Below are 12913 nucleotides of genomic sequence, written 5' to 3'. Positions count from 1 at the left end.
CGATGTCGGTAAATTGTGTCTGAGTAGGGTATTCATACTTAACTGCAGCAATACATCTCAGGGAGCTAGCACCATGAAAATAGCTTAAGTCTCTGCTAGTACAGGCAGCCACACATATACACGCATGCACGTCGTCGTATGAGAGAAGTATTCTTCGATGTTAAAACTCACCTCACCTCACCTCACCTCACCTCACCTCACCTCACCTCACCTCACCTCACCTCATATACCACGCTACACCTCTTAGACGTTGCTTACAAATCTATACAAGTGTATTGTACCACAAAGGCACTGACGGAGTTATTGTCACCTTGGGAGAATCCAAAGCATACAAGAACAAACTGGTGACAACTATTTTTATTTACTTATCTCGGCGGAACTGTAAGCATTGTGGAAATGCATACAAAATACGCTGATAAAGTTAAAAAACGCTCATATTGTGTATTGTCAGAGGATGTCAACAATTGAATAGACTTTTCGTTTGAGCAGCGTTGTGTTGTACGTTCCTGTGACTGATGCGGCCAATACAGATGGAAAAGAGGATCTTTTACCTGTTGACGGAGCAAGATTCATATGTAATGAGTGAGTGAGTTTAGTTTTACGCCGCACTCAGCAATATTCCAGCTATATGGCGGCGGTCTATAAATAATCGAGTCTGGACCAAAGAATACAGTGGCCAACAACATGAGCATCGATCTGCGCAATTGGGAACCAATGACATGTGTCAACCAAGTCAACCAGCCTGACCATCCGATCCCGTTAGTCGCCTCTTACGACATGCACAGTCGCCTTTTGTGGCAAGCATGAGTTGCTGAAGGCCTATTCTACCCCGGCACATGTAATGACTCGGTAGAGTGGGAATATAAATCTTAATAATGATTAACATAATATGATATTTGGAAATGCATTTCATATTAGAACGTAAAGACGAAACATCATGTTAGCATTACTCTGCACAAAAAATGTGAAAAAAGACCCGGCTATGGCTTTTTACGTGTTAGAGTTTGTGTGGATTACATACATACTTACATTTAATACGGGAGGCGCTAAGGTGGTGTTTGTTGACCCTTTGTTGCACTGGGTGTATCGGAGTGTGCTTTCGTTGAGACCCAAGGATCAACATGAGGCTGTCCTTGGCTTGATGGGTCCACAGTTTGCCATCTGTTAGGGTGGCTTATTGGTGGATCTACCCTAGGGGCAAAAGGACCGTGAAACTGACCCTGCATTGATGGGCCAACCACTCGCCATCTGTCAGGGTGGTTTTGTGATGGATCTAACCATGGGCCAGACGAACCTTGCCTTGATGGACCAACCACTAGCCAGGTGTCAGGGTGGTTTTGTGATGGATCTGACCAAGGACCAGACGAACCTTGCCTTGATGGGCCAGCCACTCGCCAGGTGTCAGGGTGGTTTTGTGATGGATCTGACCAAGGGCCAGATGAACGTTGCATTGATGGGCCAGCCACTCGCCAGATGTCAGGGTGGTTTTGTGATGGATCTGACCAAGGACCAGATGAACCTTGAATTGATGGATCTTCTACTTTCCAAGTGTCAGGCGGAAACCGGCCACTGAAGGATGGGTTTGTTGGCTGTATACCAGGTCGACTTGGAGGCTGGCCTTGGTCTGGGGTTTGACCAAGCGTAGGCCTGGGATCAACAGTATTTCCAGGTTGACCCTGTTGTTCAGATGAGGTTTGAGTTGGGCTATTTCTTTGTCCATCAGATCCAGACGGGTTTATTTTCTGAGAGGACTGCATTTGCTGATTGGTCCCAGTAGCAACGCTTGATTTCTCTGGGACGGTGGTATGGTCGGGGCCGGTGTGTTGTTTTGTGTACCGAGTTTGTTTCTTGTATGTAACAGAGTAGATCTTTTCCTTCTCTGTCGCTAAGGTCTTTTTCGGTTTCGGCATATCTAGGTTGTCTTCTGGACTTTGACCAAGGGTACCGTTAGGATTCAAGGAGGGCCTCGGATTTGGCAAAAAACCTCTGGGATTCATGAGCATCGGTGGGTTACCCACTGGGCCTCTGATTTGATGTAATCCAGATAAGGTTTGTAGTTGTAGCTGACCCTTAGGACCAACAGGAAAGAGGGGTGTTCGCGGACTGCTGTGTGATGGGATGGGTCGAAAAGATGGCACATAACCTTTGGGGTGCACACTTAGCAAACGTCCACCGGGAAATGAGCCCTTAGAGTAATACTGCGGAGGTGGAGGAACTGGAGGATCCTGGAAGGTGTACGGTGCGATGGTAGTGACTTTAGGTTTTGGGCGAGTCCATGGAATGTAATAACCCTTTCCGCCGTAAGGACGTCCGTTGACAACTGCAACTGCTATTATTGCTGCCATCAATATCAATCGAAAACCCGCCAGTCCCATTTTCGCAATCTGAAATTCGAAACGAGGAATGTTTTACAATATGACTATATTTAACTCAATTGAAAATATAAAGCCAGGTGGAATGGAGTTGCTCAGTGACAACTATACTCTTAAAAAGTAGGGATCTTATATTTTTTTCATTTACGATTAAAAATATTATTAGGAGATTTATAGGAGTCAATCAACGTTGATATGATATTATTGAATGTTTTGAGAGTGCATCACCATTTGCATGTCCTTACAACCATAGTTATTTGGAATGTAGTCGCTTTTGAAAGATGATTGGTGTATGGCATGTAATGTGCATGTATACGATTTTCATTTTAGGACAAACGACTAGAAACAAACACTAACAAATATGTGATGCAAGATGAGTGTCAAAATTAATTAATGCTGTAAGTGATTTCTCGACATTCTTGAAAAAACATCAAAACCAAGAATGGGACCTCATGCACGTGTATGCGTTGTGCACGTGCATATCATGCTTTGTGTTTAGGGGTGGTAATAGAGGGAAATGGTGGTGCGTTAATAAGATGTCTGTACTTGAAACGTTTTTAACGTTTACACTTCCTATCAAGATTGAAAGTTCATTATCCCCTACTTTTTTGGAAGAGTATAATCAGTATCTATTCCTGTATAAAATACTTCTCATACAAACAAAAATCCATCCTCTCAGAAATTTGATAGCCTTTATAAGGTCTTTAAGAAGTGTAATTTATTTGGATCTTTTCAACACCGAAGATTAGAAACATATAAAATAAAGTATAAAAGATATGGATATTCAAGAGAGAACTTTTTGAAAACTTTTATCAAACAGATATACCAAATTCCAGATTTCAAAATTTAGCAATAATTCTTATGACAATCAGGGAGGGCATTTCATTACACGCTGAAAAAGTATAATTTGATTCTCAAAACCTCAAAGAATTTGCTTAAATCGTTACAAGTTCAGAAAAACACTCGTGTATACATGGAGCGTTCGACTTTGGAAGTTCTTGAAAAAATTAACTTATTAGCCAATGCCATCTGAAGTTTACATTTTCTTCATGCATATTAATCGGCGTTTTGCTTATTGGCAACATCAATACTAAGGAACTTGGGTATTAAAGGGAACATCAGTTGCAGGAACATAATTAATGTGGCATTCTTCAATATTCTTTGATAATCACCCTCAAAATTTCGTGGACTTTCCTGCTACACTGGAAATTAATGCCACAGTTCCAGCCTCTTCTGTACGTAAGTCCCAAAACATTCTATGTAAATTTAGTACGGCCAAACGTTTAATCGCAGTATATTTGTTGTTTTTAATAATGTCTAAATTTCATTATAATCGTCAATGGCTGAGGGGATGGTATGAATCCTGTTGGGGTCCGTGCAGGTAGCAAAGGTACTGTAAGTCCCTATGGTCCCTAGTGTGGTGATCTACCTTCAGATGTTGGCGATCTACAGCCCGTACTTTATAATGTATTGCCCAAACAGTGATATTAGTTTTAACTCTCCACATTAGTTTTAATTCTAACTGTATTCTAGTTGTTTCGCTGTCCTTGGACAAGAGGTTATATAATGTATACATATTTCATTTCAATATCAAAATGTTCTCGTCACCATATGGCTGAAATATTGCCGATGTGACGTTAAATATTAACTCATTCACTCACTCACTCCAGCCACTTGTATCCTGCTGAGATAGAGAAGATACAAGGGAGTATGGCAAGAGATGACGTCTTCCAGAAAGTCAACTCTCCCGTCTGTGAACTACTAAATTATTTCAGCAGTTCAGCCCTTGGGGTAAACTCTTTGAGGAAAACTCGATCGTTCTTTTCATGAGATTTTAAAGAGCATCATACGAATTGTAATCAAACCGTGTTGCAAAGTTGAAACGTCAAAAAGGTAGATATTTGTACCAGCTATTACCTTTACCACCGTGACGTCTATTTGATGAACATATGCGTATGATAGTAATAGAATTGTTCAGTAAACACTTTTAGTTACATAGATTTCTTAGAAATTCTGAAATGGTGCATTTTTCGAGTACATTTCCAATATTACACAAACGTTACCACGCTTATGTCGCAATCAGCTGCTGTTTTGATTCGCTTGACAATGCCTTAAACCTGAAACGGGTTCTGCATTTATCAAGGATTTTTTGTTTGTTGGTAAACGCCGCATTCAGCAATATTCCAGCTGGCTGACGGCGATCTGTAAATAGTCGAGTCTTGTTCAGACAATCCTGTGATCAACATCATGAGCATCTACTTACGTAGTTGGGATACGATGACGTGTGTCAACCAAGTCAGCGAGTCGGACCAACTGATACCGTTAGACGACAAACGCAAATTGCTGAAGACCATTTCTAAAATCCGAGCTTCACGGGGCTTTTTCCATGACACGAGGTTTGGTGCTTTTATTTAGAAGGCATAATCAATGATACACAATATATATTTCGGAAACTATTCTGATTGGACAACCAAATGTTTTCTATCCAAATAATGTTAAACTTCTGAGTTTCTTCTGCGTGTCAGGGAAAATGAACAGAAAGAAGCCGACGGTGCTACCAGTTATGAGGCAGTTGACATATTTTCGCATATTTGCTAACGAAATATTTCATTCGCAAACAGATCCTGTGTTGTCTTAATGGTATAATTCGCAATGCTCATTGTTGGAAAATATGTAAATGTTTGCATACAGATTAGGCAAATCATATGGACAATATATTGCACTAATAACATAGTCAATTTATAAAATAAATGTGATATTTAATAGTATCGTCACCATGACGATCAACTGTCAGTAGATTTTATACATTTTTCTTTACGCCCATGCTCGGGGTACATTGCCAAATTTCTAAGACTGATAAATAATTGAGACATAAACAGATATAAATACGTAAATCGGTATATAATGAATTGCATTTATGTTTGTGTAGTCATAGATATATGCAAATGTGTATTTAGGGCTGTAAATGTTATGTACAACAATCATTTAGACTGTTAACAACTTGCTTCGAAAACAAGCAAGTAAAGGGATATACTTTTCCATATGCAGTGTAATGGCTTCTACATACTCACAGCAATGCCTTTGTGGACTCCGGCCTGAATGAAGATCATGTAGGTAAGTTTCGACTTTAAACAGTCAATAATCTTCATGAATTGCTCTTCTTAATTTTTACAAAGTGATGGATACGATTCAAATGAATTGTCGGGGTAAAAGGACAATATTGATAAATCGTTTCCTTTAAACACCGTTTTTAAATATTAGTTTTAAATATGGTTTGAGAACTCAGGTTTGATATATTGTATTGAAAATCCTCTGAGGAATTCAGTTTTTTAACAGTATACCTTCATTCACTTTGAAGTTTTAACGCAGAGGCCATACAATCAGAAATACTACAACTATGAAGCAATATACACACACCCATTGAGTTTTTAAAGATGCTAATATCAAAATTTACACGACCACGTGACTACGTTTCAGTATAATTATATCCCAGTGTATGACTCATTCATTATTTGGCCCAGATTCTTTTGGAGGCATAATAGTAAAAATGAAACTGTCAAAACTCAGTTAGACTATTATCAGCCCTATTTTCTTTCACGCAGGAATCTACGCATTTCAATAGGTTTGTTATTCAGAAACATTTCACCTATATGGCGTCATTGGTTTGCCTGGTCCAGAGCCAAACAATATGATGGGGGTCTGGAAATAGTCGAGTCTGACCAGAAAACCGCGGTATCAATATCATAAGCATCGATCTACGTAATTGTGATACGATGACGTGTGTCAACTAAGTCCTTGGGTCTGACCACAGGATCCTGTTAGCCACTGTGTAACCTATTTTTGAGCACCACTCTACTCTATTACCAAGTAATTTTATGTCATTCCTAGAAACAACCCTCTTCCTGATCAATTTTATGCATATTAATCAGAAATTTTGCTAGGATCATAATTTATCCGATAAGTCTTACTTACGCTTCAGATATAACGATTGTATTCTATTATTCAATAACCATTCTCTTCCACAGATTTGTCCACCAGGACCCTTATTCTCGAAATGTTCTAAGCCCAACGAACTTCTTAAGCCCATTTTTGAGACATTGACTACGATCAAAGTTAAGAATTCTTTTCGCTACCAATAAGTGCCCTGAACTTGAAATTACGTAAACGAATGAGACTGCATGCGTTTCATATCTAAATTTTTGCTTTAATATTCGGAGTGATGGAAAACATTTCCCTTCATGTTGGCCAATATTCCAATAGCTCCGGTCTTTGGTGTTTACACTTCACAATTCTTGTGATTGAGTCAAAAGTGTTGCTCAGAAATTGTACTATCAGAGTTACATCAAAAGCTTTCGAAAAGTTTTCTGGTAAACATGTGGAAGAAATTTCAAAATCTGACGCATCCGTGTGGAAAATGCAATTCCATATTTTGTTGCATACCGTTGCATGGGCAAGATATGATCATCAACAGCACGATCAGTGATCAGTGATTTACAAACGCATTGACTTGTTATATTTAATTTTTTAAACTAATACTCAAAATAGAGGTCAGTTTCGATTGGAGTGTCGACTTAATTGTGAAACAATTGTTTTTCTCCAATGCATTAATTTTATTTCACGTCTGATCCACAGTGTGGTATGTGCCAGCCATGTACAAAATGTTTCCATTTCAGTGAAATAGTTGTACTTAATAACAGACAAACTAAAAGCAAATTACCACCCTTTGTGAGGAGGCCCATCTAGTCCATGTATTGTATCTATGTGTATCCCATTTCAAATAAATACCCGTGAAGATCCGGGTTAGAATTTTCAGCAGCCTGTGCTTGTCGTTAGCGGTGGCGGCGTGGTGCTGAGGTTCGCTGACGTGGTTGACACACATCATCGCATTCAAATTGCGTAGACCGATGTTCATGCTGTTGATCACTCGATTGTCTAGCCATTACTGGATTATTTACAGACCGCCTCCATTTCGCTGGAATATTACCCGTAAAACTAAACTAACCATTGTGAAGAACGAAGCCACTGCAAACAATCTTGAAGTACGGTAGTTGTTTGGTGGGAAATTTAAAAGTTGAAAATTCTGGATGAGTTCACCTGACGAGGTACATTGCGTCTCAAACATATATGCACTCTTAAGAAAAAGTAGGAGAACCTGAACTTTCAATCTGGATAGGAAATGTAAACGTTAACAAACGTTTGAAGTACAGACATCTTATGAACGCACCACCATTTCCCTCTTTTACCACCCCTAAACACAACGCATGATATGCACGTGCATAATGCAGTAGCCCCACACACGTGCATGAGGTCCTATTCTTGATCTTGACGTTTTTTCAAGAATGTCGAGAAATCACTTACAGCATTAATTAATTTTGACACTCATCTTGCATCACATATTTGTTAGTGTTTGTTTCTAGTCGTTTGTCTAAAAATGAAAATCGTATACATGCACATTACATGCCATGCACCAATCATCTTTCAAAAGCGACTACATTCCAAATGGATATGGTTGTAAGGACGTGCAAATGGTGATGCACTCTCAAAACATTCAATAATATCACATCAAGTTTGATTGACTCCTATAAATCTCCTAGGTATTTCTTAATTATAAATAAAAAATGAAGTTCCCCTACTTTTTTTAAAGAGTTTATTTGAGGGAGTCTGCTCCAGTCCTCTTGCAGTACTTGACTACGTTCAGCCAAACAGGAAGGCGGCTAATACGCTGGGAGCGCTGTCCACACGGAATGTGGAGTTGCCCCCACAGCAAATCCATTTCCTCGGTAGACAGTGATAGAAGAACACGTGGCACAAGAGTAAAGGTGCGTTTTCTCTCGCATTTTCATTATTTTGCGAGTATATCATGCTTTGCCATTTGGCAGAGGGGTCTAGAAATCTGCAGCCACACCTACATGTCAGTTCTTAGATGTAGTTATTTTAAATCTTCAATCACAGTGCAGGCTTTATTTCGTCAGTAATTTTTCATTTATCGTCGAAAACTCAAACTGTACATTTTATATGGAGTTGTTCACATTCAGCAAACAGACTGCACATTACTTTGTGATTTTACTGTCCAGGGAGTTGACAGTTTGCAGTTTTAACCGCCATCTCATAAAACGATATTCTAGAGGTACTTGTGAATATTTTGTTCATGATTGTTGTAGTTTCTGAATAATATTACACTAATGGTGAAAAGTCAAGCAACCTCATAATTTTCAGACGTTATTTTCACTGCTAACGTTTCACGATGACACGCATTATGGTGTACTTTAATCTGCATAATGTCGAAATGGTAATGTTTCAGGCACATACAAATCTAACAAAGTCTGAGCACTCAGGAAGTCTTGTAAGTGTATGGCTGAATATGTTACTTTTCAGCACAAACTGTAAACTATAGACTGTTTCATGACTCCGTTTTCACAAGTCCAAACTGAAACAAATATAAACAAATATTAGTAAAGCTACTACGTTTACTTCTTAATGTAACTTAAAGCTGATCATACAAATGCAGTCTGTTCATATTTTGATGACTGATTTGTTTATCGTACGCAACACTCTGACTCATCTAATACAAAAGTTTGTTAATGTATAGTAATACTATGTAAAAATTCCACTACAAATGTGAACAGAGCATGTCATCTGGAAAGGCATTAATATAAGCCATACAGGCTTGTTGGCCAGTCCATTTCTAACTGAATAAAATATGTTTAAACCAAGTCCAAACTGACATAATGACCGTCAGTAATGGGAGTTACCTCGGTTGTTTCTCACCTCCTGACATATTTGCCTCATTGAGAGCACTAGCTTATGCAGAAAGCCCCACTGGTATGTTCTTCCAAGCATTCCGTACAGCATGGCCAAGCTCTTGTACGTTGGCCGGAGGTTGATCACACCGGTTTATGTGTCTATAAGTCTCATTCCATACTTGCTCCATCGGGTTGAGATCACTGCCCCGTTTCACAAAGATCTTGTAAGCCTAAGACTCCCGTAGCATTCGTACTTCCTATGTTACAGTATAGGAGATTACGAGAAAGTTACGAGATCGTAGACTTACGAGAGCCTCGTGAAACAGGGTCCATGGGCCCGTTTCATAAAACTCTCGGAAGCCAAATATCTCGTAACTTTTCTCGTAGCATTTATACCTGGTATACTGTAACATAGGAGGCGCTACGTGGAAAGTTACGAGTCCTTAGGCTTACGAGAGTTTTGTGAAACAGGGTCCTGGGGCCCGTTTCACGAAACTCTCGTAAGCCTAAGATCTCTTAACTTTTCTCGTAGCATCCATAGCTCCTGTGTTACAGTATAGGAGGTACAATGGCTACGAGAAAACTTACGAGATCTTAGGCTACGAGCGTTTTGTGAAACGGGCCCCTGGACTTGGAAAATAAAGGGACTCTTTTCTGTGCTCTTGTTTGGCGTCCTGTACAACAATAACACGATGTGGGCGAACATGCGTGATGTCCACTTTCTCGTCATAAGTGAATTCAGCCCATACCATGATGGAGTCACCTCCCCAGCGACAGTAGGAGGGACACACTTTGGGTTCAGCTCATCCTTGGTTGTCCGTCAGACACTTAAACAACTGTCAATGATGTGAAGGTTGTAGTGGGATTGCAAATTACTACTTTGCCAAGTTCGGATGTTCCAGTTTTGACGTTGTCTAGCCCAAAGTCTAGGTGACAGGACGTGGGTATTTGAGTAGCCTTACAGCCTTTTAATCCAGATGCCACAGGACGTTTATACACTAACTCATGTGACACGTTGATGTGGTTGCCTGTGTCCATAACTTGGCGTAACTAGTTAGCTGAATGGAAGGATAATGGTTCGCCATTCTAACTAAACGGCGAACACAGGTCTGTCCTTCACACCACCTGTGCTTCACATCATTCTGTGTTTGGATAACAGTCTACTTACCACTGACTTTCTAACGTTATGGTGCTTTGAAATTTGTCTTAGTGACACGCCTGGTTCCCTCATGCCTATCATCTGCCATGAAGCATCCGAGCGACCGTTCTATATTTGCAGTGTAATAAAGTGTAGAAGATCAGTCATCAAACTTGCATTGTCCAAGTCGTGAGTACCTCATCGGACTGCAGCCTGATATCTGGTCTCATTCTGTTGGATGTGTATCTCTACCTGTGCAGACGTATGATATCTGGTCTCATTCTGTTGGATGTGTATCTCTACATGTGCAGACGTATGATATCTGGTCTCATTCTGTTGGATGTGTATCTCTACCTGTGCAGACGTATGATATCTGGTCTCATTCTGTTGGATGTGTATCTCTACCTGTGCAGACGTATGATATCTGGTCTCATTCTGTTGGATGTGTATCTCTACCTGTGCAGACGTATGATATCTGGTCTCATTCTGTTGGATGTGTATCTCTACCTGTACAGACGTATGATATCTGGTCTCATTCTGTTGGATGTGTATCTCTACCTGTGCAGACGTATGATACCTGGTCTCATTCTGTTGGATGTGTATCTCTACCTGTGCAGACGTATGATATCTGGTCTCATTCTGTTGGATGTGTATCTCTACCTGTGCAGACGTATGATATCTGGTCTCATTCTGTTGGATGTGTATCTCTACCTGTGCAGACGTATGATATCTGGTCTCATTCTGTTGGATGTGTATCTCTACATGTGCAGACGTATGATATCTGGTCTCATTCTGTTGGATGTGTATCTCTACCTGTGCAGACGTATGATATCTGGTCTCATTCTGTTGGATGTGTATCTCTACCTGTGCAGACGTATGATATCTGGTCTCATTCTGTTGGATGTGTATCTCTACATGTGCAAACGCATTGGGTACAAATGTAATTACCTTCGAATGAATCATCGTGTATATACTTGGTTGCTTAACTTGTTACCATCAGTATACATGCATTTGTTTGATATGATTATGGTTTCGGGGACGAGTCGCATATATCCTTCAGTATCAGTCATTTTTTGTCAAGCACACGGAAAACAAAGAAGAAACAAACAGACTAGGCTATGTCTTATTGCGCAACTTAGTACAATAACGAGTCCAGAATTCTGAGACCAACTCATTCAAGTGGATATAAAAATATTATTAAGTATTATCTGTTACATCTAATCATTTGTACATTGCGACATTGCGCTTTTTATATTCCGTCGCATAGCACGTGCTCTGCCGTACAGAGTGCTCGAAAACACGAAATAATTCGGCGGTCTTTCACTCCCTTGCTATGGTATCAGTCATCTTCTATGTTAGAAAAATACACTGTAATACGCTCAAAGAACACATGATGACAGGTGTAACCAGTGAGCCAGGTGAATCATTTTACAACATCATCAAATTGGCACTCTGTGACATCTCAGTTAACGCAATGATGCCTAAACCTTCAAAATACAGAAATACGATATTTTTCAGTTTAAAATTAAATTCATTTGTACATACCATTCTCTTATGAAACAAGGAATTGGATTTTCGTGTAACCATAGTTCTTTGTAGTGTCTCATTTCACATTCACACTAGAAAATTCAGATCGACTGAAAAATAGGTCATTGTCTGAATACATTCATGAGACTCCTGTTCCAGTTTGACCTCTGCCAAGTCTTCATTTGGCCTCAGACTGCGTGTTAAGGGGATCCACTACTGTTTCCATTGCCAAGACAGGGTATCAACAACAGTAGGGTTTCGACTGTTAATGCTCTAGAATTCATGCAAGTACATGGAAAGTTACTTGAAAGTAGACATTCAAAGCAATGGACAGTTTCAACGCAACTTCATAGAAAATGTACAGTTTGACCTTTCGGCAAAAATTGAAGAATTACGGGCGCATTAAAGCCTACACTGTGAACGGAGATCTAAAATAACTACGCCTAAGAACTGACAGCTAAAAAACAGGCATTTCTGCTGAGGATGCCATACTTCGTGTTGAAACGATCGTTTTCCGCGATTTTGTTCCGACACTCGGGAGCCCTAGGGTGCCCTCTTTTAACGCGCAATGAACTGAGTGTATTTCTGATGGTCTTTCGCGTTTGTTGTGGTGATTGTACTTGCGCTTCCAACATTTAGGAAATGTAATTATGAATCTCACCGATTTTCAAAATAATAATATTATATCTGTATGTAACTAATCATCTTTAATCTCTAATATTGGAGATATATTTCACATAGTTTTAGTAGGACTTTAGTGTGGTCATTCATATATTTTTCTGCGAATTCATTTACAATTAAACTTGGGGTCTGACAGTGAGGTGGTCAGTTTGAGAAATATTTTGAAATAATTTTTGAGTTTCTGCTTTGGGATTTATTGTAGATGCTTTTTATGTTTTTATAAATCCTATTTGTATATTCAATCAAATAAATCCCATTTGTGACTGTTAGACCCTTTTCAGAAATATAATTAGAAATAAAAGGTGAACATCTGCATGATAATAATTACGTCAGAATATGTCTGTAACAAATGTATTGTTTTTCAGTTGCATCCAAGAAGTTTAATTCTTTAGCCTAGATAAACAAAACCAAAATCAGCAATACAATGTATGAGTACTTCGGTAATATTGAAT

The 12913-nt window shown here is 39.4% G+C and overlaps 1 protein-coding gene across 1 annotated transcript; it reads right to left on the bottom strand.

The window, feature by feature from the left end:
* Window positions 1-339: 339 nt before the first annotated feature.
* LOC137276799 (basic salivary proline-rich protein 2-like) lies at window positions 340-5492 on the bottom strand. Its single transcript, XM_067808442.1, has 3 exons — window positions 5444-5492; window positions 1030-2384; window positions 340-551 (listed from the first exon to the last, which is right to left on the bottom strand). The coding sequence occupies exons 1-2, from the start codon at window positions 5480-5482 to the stop codon at window positions 1047-1049; spliced, it is 1377 nt and encodes a 458-aa protein (XP_067664543.1). The 5' UTR covers window positions 5483-5492; the 3' UTR covers window positions 340-551; window positions 1030-1046.
* Between the last annotated feature and the right edge of the window lie 7421 nt (window positions 5493-12913).

Source organism: Haliotis asinina, chromosome 3, assembly GCF_037392515.1.
Source record: "Haliotis asinina isolate JCU_RB_2024 chromosome 3, JCU_Hal_asi_v2, whole genome shotgun sequence".
Classification (NCBI taxonomy): domain Eukaryota; kingdom Metazoa; phylum Mollusca; class Gastropoda; order Lepetellida; family Haliotidae; genus Haliotis; species Haliotis asinina.
This window is presented reverse-complemented; position numbering and strand designations above follow the sequence as displayed.